Source organism: Lepus europaeus, chromosome 18 (assembly GCF_033115175.1).
Source record: "Lepus europaeus isolate LE1 chromosome 18, mLepTim1.pri, whole genome shotgun sequence".
Lineage (NCBI taxonomy): Eukaryota > Metazoa > Chordata > Mammalia > Lagomorpha > Leporidae > Lepus > Lepus europaeus.
Genome location: NC_084844.1, coordinates 71,780,567 through 71,801,836, shown reverse-complemented (window position 1 = coordinate 71,801,836; position 21,270 = coordinate 71,780,567). Strand labels below are relative to the sequence as shown.

The following is a 21,270-nucleotide window of genomic DNA, read 5'->3' as shown; positions in this document are numbered from 1 at the left end:
TTTGCTAATGGCCTAGGAAAGCAGTGGAATATGATATCAATGCTTGGGCCCCTGCACTCATGTGGGAGACCTGGAGGAAGCTGCTGATTCCTGGCTTCTGGCACCTGGCTTCAGATTGGCCCAGCTCCAGCCCTTCTGGCCATTTGGGGGTGAACCAGTGGATAGAAGATCTCTCTTTCACTTCCTCTCTATATCTGTAACTCTGCCTCACAATAAATAAATACATTTTTAAAAACCTTTCACATTTTACATTTCTTAATTTTTAAAGATTTATTTATTTGAAAGTCAGAGTTACAAAGAGGGAGGAGAGCCAGAGAGAGAGGTCTTCCATCTTATGTTTACTCCCTAATTGGTTGCAACTGCTGGAGCTGTGCTGTTCTGAAGCCAGGAGCCAAGAGCTAGTTCTGGATCTCCCAAATGGGTGCAGGGGCACAAGGACTTGGGCCATCTTCTACTACTTTCCTAGGCCATAGCAGAGAGCAGGATCAGAAGTGGAGTAGCTGGGTATTGAATTGGCCCCCATATGGGATACTGGCACTTCAGGCCATGGTGTTAACCTGCTCCATCACAGCATCAGTCCAATACTTTAAATTTCTGATACTCTAAAGTAGCACAGGACTACATTACATATAAGAAAGATGCATTCAAATATTATAAATCTAGTTTATTTTAGCAGAAATTTTAACAAATACTTCTGCTTTTCTCAGCATTATGTATTAAATTAATGACATAATGAGTCATTGTCAGGTTTTTAGCTCTTTGACAGCCACTTATAATACTTAACAGCTTTTTCAAATTTATTGCTAGTGTATTTTTTTCAACACATGCACTGGATTTTACCAGTTTAGTGAACATGGCATTGCCTATTCTAGGATTTGCATTTTATGCATTTTCATGGCTCACATAATCAACATCTGCAAAGCCTCTAAAAGACATAAATAATAACATGAATCAGGTTTTTTAAAAAAAAGATTTATTTATTTGAAAGTCAGAGTTGCACAAATAGAGTTAGAGGTACAGAGAGACAGAGACAGAGAGGTCTTCCATCTGCTGATTGTGGCCCAGCTGGCCACAATGGCTGGTCTGCGTGGATCCAAAGCCAGGACCCAGGAGCTTCTTCTGGGTCTCCCACGTGTGTGCTGGGCCCCAAGGACTTGAGACATCTTCTACTGCTTTTGCAGGCAATTGCAGAGAGCTGGTTCAGAAATGGAGCAGCCGGGACTTGAACTAGCACCCATATGGGTTGCCAGCACTGTAGTAAGCAGCTTTACCTGCTATGCCACAGCACCAGCCCCACATTGCATCTTTTTAAGATGATATGGATTTAAGTTCATGAGAAATTATTAGCATAGTGGGAACTGATAGATATGGATGATTCAGGATGGGCTTGTTAGGGATGGTAATGTTAATTTTCTTATAAAATAAAAATAAAATATGATCAGACATAAATGAAGACTAAATTTTATTAGTGGTGATCCAGAAAACACTGATCTCAGGTCTTTTTCTTCTAGTGTTAAGTTTATGTTTTAAAACTCATATTAAGTGAACAAATTTCATGTAATTTATATATACAGATTTAAGAGGAAACTGATACATCCTACCCTATCTTCCCTTTGTCTCATACTTCCAACTCCCTCCTTCTTGTTTTATTTTCTTTCAACTTTTACAACTCCATGCTTTGATTTAATTTTAGAATCACAAGCTTTAACCCTCTACAAAATAAAGAATTCAAGTAGTAGCAGAAATATCGATGAGTATATTTTCTATACTCTATCAAAGAGTACAGAAAAGCGCTGTGAACAATAATCAAATCTCAAAATGTCAATTTAACTCATGCTACATTTTGTTGTCTATATATTAATTACCATCAATCAGAGAAAACATACGGTATTTGTCTTGTGGGGACTGGCTTTTTTCACAAAGCATAATTGTTTCCAGTTGCATCCATTTAGTTACAAAAGATAGGATTTCATTCTCAATTATGGCTGAATAGTATTTTAGACTGTATATATAGCTCATATTCTTTTTCCAGTCACCAGTTGATGGACATCTGGGTTGATTCCATGTTAACTATTGTGAATTGAGCTGTTATACACATGAGGGTACAGATAACTCGTGCATATGCATATTCTATTTCATTTCATTTGGATAAATTCCCAGGAGTGGAATGGCAGGATCATATGGTATATCTGTTTTCAGATTTCTGAGGAACTTTTATACTGCCTTCCATAATGGCTGTACTAGCTTCATTCCCACCAACAGTGGGTTAGAGTACCTTTTTCTCTACCTCTCCACCAGCCTTTATTTTTTGTTGACTTTTTCAAAAGAATTCTTTATTTGAAAGGTGGAGTTACAGAGAGGGAGAGGCAGAGGCATAGAGACATAGATATTTTATCTGCTAGTTTATTCTCCATATGACCCAACAGGTGGTGCTGGTCCAATCTGAAGCCAGAGTTAGAAGCATCTCCCTGGTCACCCAAGTGGGTGCAGGGGCCCAGGTACTTGGGCCATCTTCTGCTGCCTTCCCAAGCACATTAGCAGGGAGCTGGATCGGAAGTGGAGCAGCCTGAACTCAAAATCACAATCATGTGGGGTTCTAGCACTGCAGGCAGCAGCTTAACCTGCTACACAAAACCTCCATCTCCTGACTTTTGGTTTCTGTATGAGAGCCATTCTAACTGGGTGAGGCAAAAGGTCATTGTGGCTTTTATTTGCAGTTCTCTGATGGCTATTGTTCCTGAGCATGTTTTCATGTGTCTGCTTGCTAATTGAAATCCATCCTTGGAAAAATGCCGATTTATATCCTTTGCCCATTTCTTGACTGGATTGTTTGTTTTTTTGTTGTTGAGTTTTTTGAGCTCTTTCTAGTTCTGGATATTTTACTTTTTCAGTTGCCTAGTTTGCAAATATTTTCTTCCATTCTGTCAGGTGCTTCATCTTGTTGAATGTTTACTTTGTAGTTCAGAAGGTTCTTAGCTTGATGTAATCCCATTTGAGTATTTATACCTTCATTGATTGTGCTTCTTGGAGCCTTTTCTAAGAAGGCTTTGCCGATGCCAGTATCTTGCAGAGTTTCTCTGATGTTTCCCTCTAGGAATTTGATGGTATCACATCATAGATTTAGATCATCGATCAATTTACACTGTATTTTTGTATAAGTTGTAAGGTAGAGATCTTGTTTCATTTTTCTGCATGAGAAGGTCAAATTTTTCCAGCACCATTTTTGAAGACTGTTCTTTGTCCAGGGATTTCTTTTAGATCATTTGTCACAAATTAGTTGGTTGTAGATTTGTGGATTAATTTTTGGGGATTCTACTCCACTTCATTCATCCACATGACTTTTTGGTGCCAGTACCAGGCTGTTTTGATTATAACTGTCTTGTAATAGGTCTTGAATTTTGGTATTATGAGGCTTCCAACTTTGTTTTTGTTGTTTAAGATTCTTTTAACTATTTGGGGTCTCTTGCATTTCCATGCAAATTTTAACATTATTTTCTCTAGATCTCAGAAGGATGTTGTTGGTATTTTGATTGGGATCATATTGAATCTGTGATTGCTTTTGGGGGGCTAGTGCTGTGGTATACTAGATTGAGCCTCTGCCACCCACACTGGCATATCACATGGGCATCATTTTGTATCCTGGCTGCTGCTCTAATGATCCAGCTCTCTGCGAATGGGCAGGGAAGTCAGTGGAAAATGGTTCAAGTACTTTGGCCCCTGCGCTCATGTGGGAAACCCTGGAGAAACTCCTGGCTCCTTGCTTCAGATCAGCCCAGCTCCAGGCATTGTGGTCATTTGGACTCAATTACGTATTTCTTTTATGAGGATTTTTGCATCTATATTCATCACAGATATGTTTCTTTCTTTTTTAAAATTTTTTAACTCTACTTACAGGTAGAGTTACAGAAAGTGAAAAAGAAACAGGGAGAAAGATCCTCTCTTCACTGCCTCACTCACCAAATGGCCGCAATGGCCGGATCTGTTCTGACCTGAAGTCAGGAGCCAGATGCCTCTTCCTGGTCTCTCATGCAGGTGTAGGGGCCCAGGCACTTGGGCCATCCTCCACTGCCCTCTCAGGCCAGAGCAGAGAGCTGGACTGGAAGAGGAGCAACTGGGACCAGAACCAGCACCCACATGGGATGCCAGATCTGCAGGTGGAGGATCAACCCAGTGTGCCATGGCACCGGCCCTCATCAGGGATATTTTTCTATAGTTTTCTTTTTCCACTGTGTCTTTTTCTAGTTTAAGAATCAAGGTGATGCAGGCTTAATAGAAGGAGTTTGAGAGGATTGTCTCTCTTTCAATTGTTTTGAATAGTTTGAGAAGAAATGGAATTAGTTCTTCTTTAAAAGTCTGGAAGAATTCAATAATGAGGCTGTCTGATCCTGGACTTTTCTTTGTTGGGAGGGTCTTTATTACTCATCCAATTTCTGTCTTGGTTTTTGATTTATTTAGCTTTTCTATGTGTCTTTATGACTCAATTTTGGTATATTGTGTATGTCCAGGAATCTGTTCATTTTTTTCCTCTAGGTTTTCCAATTTGTTAGCCATCACAACAGATGCCCACATCCTATATTGCAGTGCTAATCTGAGTTTTGGGTATCCCACTTCCAAATCTGTTTCATGTTAATATCCCCAGGAAGCAATGGATGATGGCTCAAATTCTTTGATTCCTGTCATCTAATTTGGAGAACTGTAACCTAAATGGGGACTTGAGAACCTGGTCTTGCATAGTTGTTGTAGCCATGTAGAAAGTGAACCAGCAGATGGGAGATCTCTATGTTTCTCTTTCCCTCTTTCTTTGTCTCTGTGTCTCTGCCTTTTTTATCATATTAAAATATTTAATTATTTATTTGAAAGAGTTACAGAGAGAGGGAGAGACAGAAATCTTCCATCACCTGATTCATTTTTGAGATGACTTCAATAGCCAGAGTGTGGCCAGGTTGAAGCCAGGAGCTTCTCCTCCAATGTGTGTGGCAGCAGCCCGGCACTTGGCCCATCTTCCACTGTTTGTTCAGTCCATTGGCAGGGAGCTGGATCAGAATTGGAATAGCTGGTACTTGAACTGGTGCACATACAGGATTGCCAGTGTAACATATAGCAGCTTTGTCCACTGCACTACACCACCAGCTCCTCTTTCTGCCTTTTGAATAAATAAATCTTTTGAAAAAGAACTTCGGGTAGTAAAAGTCATCATGACTGAGCAATGGCAAATTGATTGAAGTGATCTACTTTTTTAAAGATTTATTTATATATTTGAAAGGCAGTGCTAGAAAGAGAGAGTGGGAGAGATTGATCTTCCTCCTCAAATGACTGCAATGACTGTGGCTAGGCCAGACTGATGTCAGGAGCCAGGGGCTTCTTTCAGTCTCTTACACGGGTACAGGAGCTCCAATATTTGAGTCATCCTGTGCTGCTTTTCCAGACACATTAGCAGGGAACTGGATCAGTTTGGAGCATTAATGTCTATGATACTCTCCTTGCAGTTAAAGAATTTGGAATCCATTTTGATTATGGGTGGGCCAAGTACAACAGCTTCCAGTCGTCCAAGGTTTGGACTAGATGGGTTCTGAGAAATTTTGTTAAAAGAGTTATTAATCATAACTCTCAGTTTAAGCTTTTCTTACCAAATTTTCATGTTTGCTGATGTTAACATCTATGGGAAAATTGGGTCTCTGGATTGCAACCAATGAAAGCATCCAGACTAACAGTAAATAAGGTCAATAGTCAGCAGAATGGTGTCCAGCTGAACTTAAATAGCTTTTCTTGTTTGGTAGAGGGGTAACCTCCTGCATTATACTGACATACTGACATAGAGAGTAGATATTGGAGCCTGTCCCTTTTGCCAAATGGAGAATGCCATGTTTTGGTTCATTATATATATATATATATATATATATATATATATATATATATACACACATAGACATATATACATATATACACACATATATATATATACACACACACATACATACACACAGATTTTATTTATTTATTTGACAGGTGTAGTTACAGATAGTGAGAGAAAGAGACAGAGAGAAAGGTCTTCCATATGCTCGTTTACTCCCCTAATGACTGCAATGGCTAGAGTTGGGCCAATCCAAGCTAGGAGCTTCCAGGTCTCCCACATTTTTGCAGGGACCGAAGCACTTGGACCATCTTCTACTGCTTTCCCAGGCTATTGCAGAGAGCTGCATGGGAAGAGGAGAAATGGGGACTAGAACTGGTGTACATATTGGGTGCTGGCACTGCAGGTAAAGGATTACACCACTGCACCACAGTGCTGGCCCCAGTCTATCCTTAATTAAGGACACCTCAGTAACCATACTCAGGTTTTACTGTCCTATATTCATGGCCAAAGTCCTAGCAGACAACATAGTTTGGAGAATCGTAAGCACAAGTTGTGTAGGAGACTTCATTTCTCATACAGCACAGTTAATAACAAGGTTCCAAGAGGGGAAATTACTTGCATCATAGTCTTTGACAACTAATGGACATCACAGGTGATCTAGAGAATTTAGGTTTGTGAGCCCCTAGAGGGAAAAAGTCACTGAGAACACAAGGACAGTGCCTAGAGTTTATTTTGATGGATTTTAGCCCCTTTCATTGGAGGGAGGCCCAAAGAAGCTGGACTGATTTGTATACCTCAGAAGTGTCTTTTCAAGGTGAAGGCAAACTGAGACTGAGGGGCTTTTGGAAAAACTTTGAACAAAACACATTTGCCATACTTGGTTAAGACACAGCATTTATCTATTGAGATGCATCAGATGTGTTAACATTAGGTATAAGGTACAGTGGACATGGTGGATGGCATATAGCAATATGATTTTAGTAATCTATCATGAGGTGCTATTTTTTTACTGGATTTAGCAGGTATAATTGGGCTACCTAATGGGGTATAGCTTGAATAATCACCTTTCTGTTAAATAAATCTGAGGTAGTAAATGTTAGTATAGGAAGACATTGAGTTTTCTTTTATTGGGCCTTCTTGGTTATTTTAATCTGGGATCTGCAAATTCTCATTTTCTCTAGCCAAGTTGTAACTTAAAAACTTTATTTTATTACACATCATGTTGGACTAACTTTGCCACTTCTGGGATTTTTTTTAGTACATCTGACAACTGGAAATTTAGACAATAGTATAGTACCAAGTAAAGTACTTATTTTTCTTCTGATACATATTTTGAAATTCTTCTAAAATTCCTATTGAGTACTCTTGTTAAATTTAGTTGCACCCCTGGTTAAGACTTATTGGAGCCACTCTACTGATTACATCTATGAAACTTTGTTAATAAATGCATATAGAACCTGGGAAAGTTGATTTATATCTTATGCTGTAGAGACATAAGACAGAACATCTTTTTTATCTTTTTCAATTATATAATTTAAAAATGAATTTTAGGTTTTCAATAGGATCAAATTGTGTACTTTTCAGAAATGTATACATGCAGACAACTATAATTTATGCATTTTACATTTTCCTTCTTTAGATTTTTAAAAAGCTTTACTGAGATTGCTGCTGTGATATAGCAGGTCAAGCCCAGCTCTGGCCATTGCGGCCAGTTGGGAGTGAACCATTGGGTGGAAGGCATCTCTGTCAATGCTTCTCCCTATCTATAACTCTTACTCTCAGATAAATAAAGAAATCCTGTAAATATTTAAAAATAAAAAATAAGGAAGACTGACCTCCCTCGAGTTGCAGAATAAAGTCACTGAAAGGTAATTACCAGCTCAGAGATGATACAGGAATTTGAACAGCACAATTCAGACATTATATCTAGTAAAAATTGACCAATAGCTGTGGGCCAAAAGTCAGTGCCCAATGACACTACCACTCAAATCATAATTTCATGTCCATTCTCACTTATACAGGAAAAGGAGTAAAAGCAGGAAGTCCATGGCATCCCTTTATCTGTCTCTGGGCCTAATTTGTGGGAGAAACCACAAATTAAGTTCAGATCTCAAAAAAATAAAGTTTTGTTAAATACTTAACTAAATGGAGTGATTCATAGATGAATTTCAGGAACTTTTGGGTAAAGAATTACCAGGTAGTGCAATTTCAATTATTCATGAACATTTTAGAAGGCACTCACCCCAATTTCCAGCCATTTTAATACACTGAATAGATTCAAATAATTTTCCTCACTGCTAAATATGATGCATTGATGGGTGAAAAAATGTTTTAGTAGGTAAGATCAAGCATCATTTTAAAAGATTAAAAATGGGTTGTTGAGGAACATTAGTTTCTTCGAATATTTTAAGTTAAAAAAATTCTTGGAGTCTTTTCCTGAGTATCTGTAAGAAGTATATATTTAGGGGGCTGGTGCTTTGGTGCAGCAGGTAAAAGCCCTGGCCTGCAGTGCTGGCATCCCATATCGGCCCTGATTCCAATCCCAGCTGCTCCACTTCTGAACCAGCTCTCTGGTATGGCCTGGGAAAGCAGTGGAAGATGGCTCATGTCCATGGGCCCCTGCAGCTGCACAGGAGACCAAGTAGAAGTTTCCATTCCTGGCTTTGGATAGCTCAGCTCTGGTTGTTGCAGCCATTTGGGGGGTGAATTAGCAGGTGGAAGACCTCTCTCTCTTGCTCTATATCTCTCTGTATCTCTGTCTTTCAAATAGATAAAATAAGTCATAAAAAATATGTGAGGTTTTTAGAACCATATTTTAATTATGAGATTTAAAAATAACAATAAATTGCCAAGAATTCTTTCCATATTTGAATTTCTCCACTTATACTATGTTTCTTTCAGATGTAAATATGTCAAACCAAGAATTACTGAGGAATTGGATAATTATGTGGGTATCTCATGTGGTCAGGAAAGTTCTGATATATCCCCTCTGTGTCCCAGGAGGCTGATTTTCCAGCTGATATATGGATCATCTTCATTTCTTCCTAATGCAGGCATGCATTGGTATCTGGGAATCTAGCGTCATCTGCCCATGATGTCAGCAGGTCAGGACCATGGGAAATCTCCTCTGGCCTCCTTCTCAGCATGTGCCATTCCAACCACTCCCACCATCTTCACAGAATTCCTGACCCCTGGGGCTTTCCTCATATGCTCCAGAGCTGTGTGGTTGGTTTCTGTGTCTGTGGGTGTTAGTGTGAGGGTGAAAGGAACCTTGGAGAGCAGGACAGGTGTCTGTCTCTTGGTGGCATAGGTGACAGCCATAGATCTGAGGTGTTAAGTCAGGTATTCAGGTGCACCCTGTAGATCTTGGCTGGTCGAGGAAGAGACACCAGTGGCACAGCCTCAGTTCTGGAGCTGGAGAAAGGGTGAATTTTTATTAACATATTTTAGAAAGTTGAAATTTTAAGGAATTTTTTGTCAGAAAATGCTGCACTGAAAGAAGACTGGAGAAAAGGTGAATAAGGTTGAGATTTTAAGGATTTTTTTAGTCAGAAATTGGTGCACTGAAAGAAGACCAATGTGTCTCCAGGTGTACAGAGTACAGTTCTAAAAATTCTGTAGGAAGTCTGTCTCATCCAAGACGGCAATGGGATGGAGCTGGGGGTTCAGGCCATTTGGGATGAAATGTGTGTGCATGAATGTTTATTGCACCTCTGTCACTATTTACCTATCTGTAAGATTAGTGCTACTAGTGAAATGTCCCTGCATTCCCTGAGAAATCCTCGTGAGGTGTGTGCAGGCTGACTTACACTATGTGGCAATTGCAATTTTGGGGTTTCATGGTATATCATCTTCTAGTAAAATTTCTGTTTTCCTGCATTGTGTAGCCTGCCTTGCACTACTCTTTCAAGGTTACAGAACTTTATACAAGACCTAGTTTGCAAAAATGTGGAAGTTTGGATACTCTGTGACAATCCCGTTTGCAGAGAGAGAGATGTCTTCCATTTGCTGATTTACTCTCCAACTGGCCACAATGGCCAGAGCTGCACCAATCCAAAGCCAGGATCCAAGAGCTTCTTCCAGGTCTCCCAAGCAGGTGCAGAGGCCAAAGGACTTGGGCCAACTTTTACTGCTTACCCAGGCCATAGCAGAGAACTGGAACTGAAGTAGAACAGCTGGGATTTGAACTTGCACCCATATGGGATACAGGCAGCTGCTTTACCTTTTAAGCCACAGTGCCAGTCCCCAAAATAACTTTCATTAGTGTAAATTTTACTGAACATAGTTTATTTGAACAATAACTAAGTTTTATTGTTTTTTGTTGTTACATTGTCATTTAATAAAATTTTGGCAATGCTTTCATTAAAGCAATGATAACTTCTGGTTAATCTCTGCCACTTAATAGAGGTGGGGGCACTTGCCTATATATTTCCATGTTTAAACGTTTATTCCTCCATGGTGAAGTTGACATTTTCTCTATTTAGATATTCAAGATTCTTTATTCATTTTACCATTCCTTTTTCTACAGTGTAATGTAGAAGGAAAGATGAGAAATTTTCTTTTAAATCCTTGCATTCACGTTTTCTTCCAGGTATGGTTCAGGGCACCTCCTGATATTTCAAAAAGCAAAGAAAATTAATACATCACCTGCAAATTGTGTGCTTTTTAAAACATATTTATTTTATACATTTGAAAGACAGAGTCACAGAGAGTGATAGAGAAAGAGAGCAAGAGAGAGACAGAGAGAATCTTTTATCTGCTGGTTCATTCCCCAAAAGGCCACAATGGTCAGAGCTGAGACAATCTAAACCCAAGAGGCAGGAGATTCTTCTGTGTTTCCCACATAGTTGCAGGGGTCCATGCACTTGAGTCATCCTCCAGTACTTTCCCAGTCATATTAGCAGGAGCTGTATCTGAGGTAGAGAAGCTGGGACTCAAACTGGCACTCACATGGGATGCTGGCTCTGCGGGCTGGGGCTTTAACCCACTGGGCGATCACACTGGCCCCTGTAAGTGGTTTTTTTATTCCCCAACTTGCTGTCAGTTTTCTTTTTAGATTAATAATAATTTATTAATGGAAATGGATAAAGGAAGAGGAATTTTATTCTCAGGGAATATATAAAAACAAGATGAATGGTGAATGTGTCATGGCTATGAAGCATTGCAGTTATCCAAGATAAGGCAGTTTTGTCACTCACCTTTCTGTTGCCATAGCAAAATATATATTTGTTATATGATTTCAGTTGAAGCTTCAAGGACAATATTCTAAATTTTGGGGTCATGATGTCCAATAGAGTCTTTAGTGTTATACAGATGATGTAGTGGGCAGTGTTTTAGTGCCACCCTGGAAGTAAACACTTAACATTCTGCAAGGGAAAGAGTTACCTAGGGCTAAAACAAATCAGTTGCATTTATTTTTAATTGTTAGAGCAATGCATTCCTTAATAGTTTGAGGAGATGAACTTGATCCTGAGCTAGGACGATGTCGGGAAAATAATCTACTGCAGGTTCTTTTATGTTTTAAGATTTTTTAAAAAGATTTATTTATTTATTTATTTATTTGAAAATCAGAGTTACACAGAGAGAGGAGAGGCAGAGAGAAAGAGGGAGAAGAGAGATCTTTCATTCAACAGTTCACTCTCCAATTGGTTGCAATGGCTGGGCTGCACTGATCTAAAGCCAGGAGCCAGGAGCTTCTTCTGGGTCTCCCACATGGGTTCAAGGGCCCAAGGATTTGGGCCTTCTTCTACTGCTTTCCCAGGTCATAGCAGAGAGCTGGATCAGAAGTAGAGCAGCTGGGTCTCAAAACGGTGCTCATATGGGATGCCGGTTTTTTAAGCCAGGGAATTAACCTACTGTGCCACAGTGCCAGCCCCAAGATTTATTTATTAACTTATTTGAAAGGCAGAGTAATAGAGATAGAGAGATATGGGTAGTGAGAAAGAGATATCTTCCATCTACTGGTTCATTCAACAAATGGACACAATGGTTGGCCAGGCCAAAGCCAGGAGTCTGGAACTCTATCTGGGTCTCCCATAACCATGGAAGTGGCCCAAATACTCAGGCCATCTTTCACTGCTCTTTAAGGTACTTTAGCAGGGAACTCAATTGGAAGTGGAGCACCAAGGACTCAAATTGTTTGTTCACATGGGTTGCCTGAATTGCAGGTGGAGACTTACCTGCTGCACCACAATGCTGGTGCCTACTGCAGGTTCTCAAACAAAACTCTCTGTATTCCCCTCAGTCACAAATGCAGATTATACTGCAGAATTTCTCAGGTTCTGTTCTTGGGTAAATAACTCCACTGCTTTTACTTTAATTTGTTATAATGTTATTTCAGTTCTTTAAATGTTTATGAGTAGAATAATTATAGAAAAAGCCAAAGCTGCTTTCTATTCTTTCTTGAATCTCCTCCCTTATTTTCAAATATTTATGAGCTTGGTAGAGAAAGAAGTTGATGGTGTGAGAGAAAGCTAGAGAGCTCCCATGTACTTCTTCACTGCCTAAATAATCATATCAAGCAGGGGTGGGGCACAACTGAAGCCAAGAGTCAGGAATGGAATCTAGGCCTCCTTCTTGGTTGGCATCACCATTGCTTCCCCTGTTCTGCATTAGCCGGGAGCTGGAAACCAGAGCTGGCACTGAAATCCAACTTTGGAAATTTGATGTAGAGAGAATATCTGAGCTGGCATCATAAACACTAAGTTAAAGTCCTACTGTCTCTTTTAAAATATTTTTTTCTCTGCCATAATTGCATTGACTGTGTATAGTATTTTCCTGGAAATTCTTCACTGTTCAATCCCTTCATAACTTCCCTGATGGTTTCTTGTCTTTTTCCCTGAATACTTCTACATTCTTCTGAACATTGCTCATTCCAGAGTGACTTTTGTCCCCCTTTCAGCCTACTGTGCAAATACCCTTGACATAGTCTGGCCTTTGTGAACAGAAATTCCTGTTTCCCTCCAGCTTGGGCATTTTTCACAGCCTTTATACCATAGGTTTGATCCCCTGCTGAATGCTTCTGTGAGGCTGTCCAAATGCTCAACCAATCTAAAATGAAATGGCATTCTTGCTTCTTCTTCCTCCATACCCATGTAGAAGATATACAACTGCCATTGATTGTTATGTGACAGAGTTGACATGTTGACCAGGAGTGTTTTATCACAGGTGATGATAGCATTTGAAGACCTGGCTGTGTTCTTTACTTGGGAGGAATGGCAGAACATGAACCAAGCTCAGAAAATCCTGTACAGGGATGTGATGCTGGAGACCTACAGCAACCTGTTCTCCCTTGGTAAGTGTCACACTTCACATGCCCAATGGTAACATTTTCTCGCTATTTGACAAAGAAGTGAGCACTATTCATAAAGTTTAATGAGGGACAGGTATAGAATTTGAGTCCATGAAGAATCTGAATATCTACCACCTGGGAAGGATTTCAAATTGGAACATTTGTTGCATAGCTTCTGGACCAAGCTGTACTTCTTTAATTAACCCAAGATAATGATTTCACAAAGTCTACATTGTTTCCATTAATAGGGTACTGCATGACCAAACCTGACTTGATCTTCAAGTTGGAGCAAGGAGCAGAGCCCTGGATGGGGGAAGAATGCCTACATCAGAGCCTTCCAGGTCAGTCTGCACATAACAGGCAGGGAGGCCAAAGTATTTGCAGCAGATGTTGAGTGGTGTTCTTTCCATGATTTTTTCCCAAGTCTTACTCCTGAAGACAGCTGGTCTTGTGATTCAGACACAGACATTCTACAGTATCTATGGAGATCAGTATCTCTGGTAAAGGCAAAGGAAATGAAGTTTTATGTGAAAATCAACAACTGATGAAAAACCTCCAGAAACTCAAATTATCACAGAGGAGTGTTTATAGAAAGAAACAAGAGGAGGTAACCAGGGCTGACGTCTGCACAATGAGTTAGAAATCAATTTTCAATAATTGAGCAGACTCTGGATTGCAGAAACAAATTATTTAAACTGGTGGGAATGTATAGCCAAGGTGGTATATTGGGACTTTCTGTAACTGTTGTAGTTCAAAGAAGCTGAGGATGTCAGGTTTCCTTAGAAATATGGGGAAACTGTAAGAGTGCAGATAAAACAGAGAATTTCATTAGAAAAATTTCACAAATGCTGTTTCCCTGGGAAGACAGAACATGAGACAACCACATATTGAAATCTTGTCCCATGAATGTGATCCTTCTTAGAGTATAGACACTTCACTCTTTACCTTCAAGGAAATGATCTAGTAAAACGTCCCCATATTTATGGTTGAAATATCACAGAAGTACAAAACCCACAATTTTTCTAAAATTTAAAAAGGGGCTCGCGCTGTGGCTCACTTGGATAATCCTCCCCCTGCAGTGCCGGCATCCCATATGGGCCTTGGGTTCTAGTCCCAGTTGCACCTCTTCCAGTCCAGCTCCCTGCTGTGGCCCAGGAGGGCAGTGGAGGATGGCCCAAATGCTTGGGCCCCTGCACCTACAAAGGAGATAAGGAGGAAGCAACTGGCTCCTGGCTTTGGATTGGCATAGTTCCAACTGTATTTGCCATTTGAGGGGTGAGCCAATGGAAGGAAGATCTTTGTCTCTGTCTCTGTCTAACTCTGACAAATAAATAAATAAATAAAAATACATTTAAAAATGGACAGGGAAAAATTGGTTTCTAGATTACAGATGAATATATTTATTAAATATTAGTCCATTCTGTGAAGTCTTATTCATTTTTGTGAAAGTAGAAAGTGAGAGAGAAACAGTGAGAAATATATTTTCTATTAACTCTCTCCCCAAATACTAGCAACAGTTATGACTAATCTGAAGCCAGAAGCCTGGAATTTCACCTACTCATCTCTATCACAGGGTCCCAAGCACATAAACCATTATCTGCTGCTTTCCAGTATCTATTATCCCAGAACTGTATTGGAAGCAGAGTAGCCTCGGCTTAAACTGGCACTGTTTTGAGATACAGGCATCTCAAGCAGTGACTTAAGACATCTTACCACAAAAACCATTCAATCATACTTGAAAAAATTCTGTTAGTAAACAGGATCATGGATGAACATTGGAAAATCTATGGATACAATTTAATATATTAATGTATTATGGAGAAAACCTGTATATTCATAAATATGTATCTTCTAATCATTTTGTTAAAATTTTATGATGGAACGAGCATACGAGCCTGAGCCATTCTCCTTCATTGCGCAAAACTTTGGAATGTATTCCTTGCCCTTGAAACTCAGTTGGGTCTCACAGCCTATTGTCTTCATACCCCACCCTGCATTATTTTCCAGGTTCCCAAGGCCCCCCACCCAGTTCCTGGAATTCCCCTCCACTGCTGCCCACTACCCCCATGCCCAGCCTTAGCCCTCCTTAAAAAGGTCTAGCCCCTGGGAGTTGGGGCCTTCTGCCACCTGCTCCATCTTGTACACACAGCCAGTTAGTCACCCACCTCTGTGGATTAATTTTATCTGAATAAATTCTGTCTGGCTGTAAATTGATGCACTGTCTCCTCTATTCTACAACTCTTTTCCTAACATTTTGGTGCCCTGTGTGAGGAGGCACCAATGCAGAACTTTTCCTAACATCTTATCCCTCTTAAATACAAGTAACTTCATTCCTTTTACATGAGTATGCTAGGAGAAACAATTATATTTGATTCAGTGACATTTTTTTTCTCACTTCAGTTGCCATGAAACTGGATGAACTGATTAAGACCAACCAGAAAAGTCTGGAGAAAAATCTGAATCAGGATGTTATGAAAAATAATAAGACATTAACTCCCAAGGGAGTTGAATTCAGAAAAACACTTAATTTAAGTATAAGCCATATTCCAAAACTGAGTATCAAAAAGAGAAACTATTCAGGAATAAAACCTGAAGAATGTAGTATATGTCAGAATGTGTATCCCCATTGTGGGCCTGATCAGCTACAAGCTGGAGAGAAATTTGATGCTACTACGGTACCTGGGAACACTCTCCAGTTCTGTGAGCCTCTTAATCAACAGCACAAAATTCAGACCATGGAGCAGGCACTTGAACAAATTGGACAAGGGAAAGTCTTCAAAAGGAAGAATATATTCTATGGATCTGAGAAGCTTTTTATGGTAGAAACCTGTAATAAGCCAACTGCTACTATTGGCAAGACAACTCAAATACTACAAGATTTCCATAAAAAGTCTAACCTCAGTATACATCAACAAAGTCCCAAAAGAGAGAACGTTTATAAATATATTGGGCCTGTGGAACCTGTCATTTACCAATCACATGTTAGAATGAATCATAGACCAAATATAGAGAAGGAATCCTATGCATGTAAAACTTGTGGGAAGTCATTCAGTAATAAATTCTGCCATCCCCTCCATCACAGCACTCATATAGTGGAAAACCCTCATGTGTGTAATGATTGTAGAGAAACCACTCACCAGAAGTCAGGTGTCATTAGACATCAGAGAATTTACACAGGGTTGAAATCTTATAAATGTAATGACTGTGGGAAGTTCTTTGACCAGAAGAAACACCTCATAAATCATCAGAGAATTCACACAGGGGAGAAACCTTATGAATGTAATTATTGTGGAAAAACCTTTGGCCAGAAGTCACAACTCAAAATGCATCAGAGAAGTCACACAGGGGAGAAGCCTTATGAATGCAATGACTGTGGAAAAGCCTTTGGCCGGAAGTCACACCTCATAAATCATCAGAGAAGTCACACAGGGGAGTGGCCTTATGAGTGCAATGACTGTGGAAAAGCCTTTGGCCAGAAGTCACAACTCAAAAAGCATCAGAGAATTCACACAGGGGAGAAGCCTTATGAATGCAATGACTGTGGAAAAGCCTTTGGCCGGAAGTCACACCTCATAAATCATCAGAGAAGTCACACAGGGGAGAGGCCTTATGAGTGCAATGACTGTGGAAAAGCCTTTGGCCAGAAGCCACACCTCATAACTCATCAGAGAAGTCACAGAGAGGATAAGCGTTATGAATGCGGTGACTGTGGAAAAACCTTTGGCCGGAAGTCAATCCTCAGAAATCATCAGAGAAGTCACACAGGGGAGAGGCCTTATGAATGCAATGACTGTGGAAAAGCCTTTGGCCACAAGTCATACCTCATAATTCATCAGAGAATTCACACAGGGGATAAGCCTTATGAATGCAATGACTGTGGAAAAGCCTTTGGCCGGAAGTCAATCCTCAGAAATCATCAGAGAATTCACACAGGGGAGAAACCTTATGAATGCAGTGACTGCGGAAAAACCTTTGGCCAGAATTCAAACTTCAGAAAGCATCAGATAATTCACACAGGGGAGAAGCGTTATGAGTGCAATGACTGTGGGAAAACCTTTGCCCAGAAGTCACACCTCATAAATCATCAGAGAAGTCACACAGGGGAGAAACCTTATGAATGCAGTGACTGTGGAAAAGCCTTTGGCCACAAGTCATCCCTCATAATTCATCAGAGAATTCACACAGGGGATAAGCCTTATGAATGCAATGACTGTGGAAAAGCCTTTGGCCAGAAGTCACAACTCAAAAAGCATCAGAGAATTCACACAGGGGAGAAGCCTTATGAATGCAATGACTGTGGAAAAGCCTTTGGTCCCATCCTTGCATACCGAGGATAAATCCCACTTGGTCTGGGTGGATGATCTTTCTGATGCATTGTTAGATTAAATTGGCCAGAATTTTGTTGCGGATCTTTGCATGTATGTTCATCAGGGAAATTGGTCTATAATTACTTTCTCTGTTGTAGTTTTTTCAGGTTTAGGAATGAAGGTGATGCTGGCTTCATAGAAAGAATTTGGGAGAATCACCTCTCTCTCAATTGTTTTGAATAACTTGAGAAGAATTGAAGTTAGTTCTTCTTTAAATGTCTGTCAGAATTCAACAGTGAAGCCATCCAATCCTGAGATTTTCTTTGTGGCAAGGGTCTTTATTACTGATATCATTTCCATCTGGTTGTGGGTGTGTTTAGTTTTCCTATATCTGTGTTGCTCAATTTATGTAGGTTTTATGGATGTCAGGATGGTGGAAAGCCTTTTTGCTGTAATTCATAACTCATAAGATATCAGAGAATTCACACAGGGAATTTTCTATATGACCTTTTTGTGCAAGTTATATCTCATGAAATATTAGAGAATTCACCAAGGGGAGAAATGCATGAATGTAATAAATGTGAATAAGCCTTTGTGGTGCAAATCAGACCTCATCAAACATAAAAGAATTCTCATGGGGAGAAATTTTATGAATGTAATGACTCAGAGCCTTTTACCATAATTCAGCCCTCACTGTACATCATCAAATTCATATAGGGAAAAACCCCTTTGAAAGTAAAATCCCTTTAATTAGAAGCCATACCTCATAAGACAACAGGGAATTCACATGGGAGAGAAACATTATGGGTGTAATGAGTGTTGGAAAGCTCTGCCCAAATCTCTCCTTATATCAGAATGCACAACATATATATCTAATGAATGAAATACATGTGAGAAAGCCATTTCACATAAGTAATGCCTCATAATCCATCATGGAGCTTGAACAAGGGAGAGACCTTAACAATATAATGAAGGTGGAAGAGCTTTTCCCCAAAATTCATGTACGTATTGTGATAAAACCTTTTGCTGGAAATCACATCCTATCTAACAGACTCATGTAATGGAGAAAGCTTATAAATATTATTAGTGTGAAAAGATTGTCAGAAGTCAATGGTACATCAGAGAATTGACACAGGTGGTTTCTTAGGAGTATAATGATTGTGTAAAAACATTTTCTTTATTTCAGGCTTGTATAGATATAGAATTCACAAAAGGTAATATTCTTTGCATGCTGTGAATTTGATAAAACTGTTAGCCAGAAATTAGACATCAACAGACTTCAGAGGATTCATAAGGAACAAAATTCCATGCAATGACTTTGGAAAAAGTATTTCTGCTGTAAATCAGTCTTTAATTCCCATGAACAGACTCACAAATTAGAAAACATGCATGTATAGAAAAGTTTTGTACCATAAATTATCTCTAGATGGTAAACTAATAATTCACACAAAAGAAAAATCATGAGTGTAATGGAATTGGGAAACCCTTTGCTGTAAGGCAGATTTCCAGGAAGCTTAGCAAGATTACACAAAAGTCTCTGAAAATGTAACATGTCTGAAAGAATTGTTAGCATCACAAAGTGGAGGATAGCTCAAGTGCATGTGTTTTTGTGACCTGGCATCCAAATTGGTATCTCTTTTTCTTTGATGAATTCCTTGTTTATTTATTGAACAGATTTAGAGACAAAGTGTTCCTGTCCATTGATTTACTATCATATGCCCACAATTGCCATGGTAAGGTCTATGGCAAAATCTGAGTGCTGAGGGCTGTAAATCTGATTCATCACGGATAATGCTGAAGACATTGGTTCCTGGTTTTTACACCGCTATGCATGGAAATGTTTTTCTAATTTGTTTTTCAAAGAGTTCATTGTTAATATAAAGAAATGCTCCTGATTTTTAAAATTTTATTTAAATAATTTGTGATCAGTGTGTACTAGTCAGACATTATTACAGGGTGTAGTGCAGTATTTGTACACATTTACACAGTAGAAACTGATCAAGCTAAGCAACTACAGTTTTATCAATTTGTTTAAAGATTTATTTATTTGAAAGACAGAGTTACAGAGAGAAGTAGCAGCAGAGAGAGGGAGAGGTCTTCCTCTGCTGGTTCACTCCCCAGATGGCTGCAATGGCTGGAGCTGTGCCAATCTAATGCCAGGAACCAAGAGCTTCTTCCAGATCTCCCACTTGGGTTCAGGGACCAAGGACTTGGGCCATCTTCTACTGCTTTGCCAGGCCATAGCAGAGAGTTGGATTGGAAGAGGAGCAGCCAGGACTAGAACTGGTGCCCACATGGGATGCTGGTGCTTCAGGCCAGGGTGTTAGCCCACTGTGCCACAATGCTGGCCCCCAAGCAACTACAGTTTAATTCTTCTCCATGATTTGAGACTACCAGCTCCTCTCTTCCAGTTCTTTACACAGAACCTAATATGGTTGAATGTAGTCATCTCATTATATTATGGAACACCAGAAGTTCCTTCTGCCTCTTTGTATTTTGTTACCTATTATCCAATCTCCTTCTATCCCTAGCTGCTTCCCTTCTCAGCCTCTAATAATCACAGTTCTGTGTTCAGATCCATTATTTTCTTTCACTTCCACATGTGACAAGGACTATGTGACATTTATGTTCCTGTTTCTGGCTTATTTCAATTAATTTAATAATATTTTGTTCTTTTTTGTATCTAAATGATGTTCCCCTGTCCATTTTTTTCATTGATGGACAGCTAGATTGGTTTCAAATCATGGCTGCAGTGAACTGTGTTATGGGAAAATTGCTGTATCTTTGATATGCTCTTCTCATTTCCTTCGAATAAAATTTCCTTCTTATATATAGCCAAGAGCAAGATAACTGTCAAACAGTATGTCAATTTTTATCTTTATTTTAAATTTTTGTTATTTATTTGAAAGAGTTACAGACAGAGGTAGAGACACAGAGAGGTCCTCCATTAGCTGGTTCACTGTACAGATGACTACAAAGGCTGGAGCTGTGCCATTCTGAAGCCTGGAAACAGGAGCTTCCTCTGGGTCTCCCACGTGGGTGGATGGGCCCAAGGACTTGGGCCATCTTCTTCTGCTATCCCAGGACATAGCAGAGAGCTGGATTGGAAGAAGAGCAGCTGGAACTAGAACTGGCACCCAAATGGGATGCTGGCCCTTCAGGCCAGGGTTTTAACCCACTGCACCACAGTGCTGGCCCAAAGTTTTATCTTTTTTAAGGAGTGACCATACTGTTCTCCATAACAACTGTACTAATTTGTATTTTCACCCACCATATATGAAGGTTTTCTTTTCCCATATGCTCTCTAGCATTTGTTATTTTTTATCATTTTGGCATAAAGATGATATAATATTGTTCATGTTTTTGTGTATTTTGAAATCAGTTATTTTGTTTATTAAATATTTGTCTATTTGAAAGGTGGATTTAGAGAGAGAGAGGGATAGACAGAGATAGCTTTCATCTGCTGGCTCACACCCCAGAGAGTTTCAGTAGTTGAGCCTGGGGCATGCTGAAGTCAAGAGCTTCATCCAAGTCTCCCACATGAGTGGCAGGGACCCAAGTCCTTCATCCATCTTCTACTGGTTTCCCAGGTGCTTTAGCAGTGAGCTAAATTGGAAGTGGAGAATCCTAAACTCAAATTGAAACTCACATGATATGCTGGCCTCACAGATTGCAGCTTACCCCACTTAGCCACAATGTCAGCCTCTCTATCAATTTAATTCCTCAAAAATAGGTCAGTAATGTTGGCATCTATCTCATTTTGTTTTCTCTCTGTTATTATTCAACTTATTGATGTCTTATTTTTGTTCCCATTATTC

At 39.6% G+C, this 21,270-nt stretch overlaps 1 protein-coding gene across 5 annotated transcripts in view; it reads left to right on the top strand.

The window, feature by feature from the left end:
* The window catches only part of LOC133746591 (zinc finger protein ZFP2-like), a 55,608-nt gene extending 34,800 nt beyond the window's left edge, over positions 1-20,808 (top strand). For all 5 annotated transcript variants that reach the window (XM_062174760.1, XM_062174759.1, XM_062174757.1 and 2 more), the window contains 3 exons: positions 13,022-13,148; positions 13,394-13,486; positions 15,546-20,808. In XM_062174760.1, coding sequence (XP_062030744.1) covers positions 13,025-13,148; positions 13,394-13,486; positions 15,546-17,482 — 2,154 coding nt within the window. In that variant the 5' untranslated portion in view covers positions 13,022-13,024 and the 3' untranslated portion in view covers positions 17,483-20,808. The remainder of the gene's footprint in view (positions 1-13,021; positions 13,149-13,393; positions 13,487-15,545) is intronic.
* Positions 20,809-21,270: the final 462 nt, after the last annotated feature.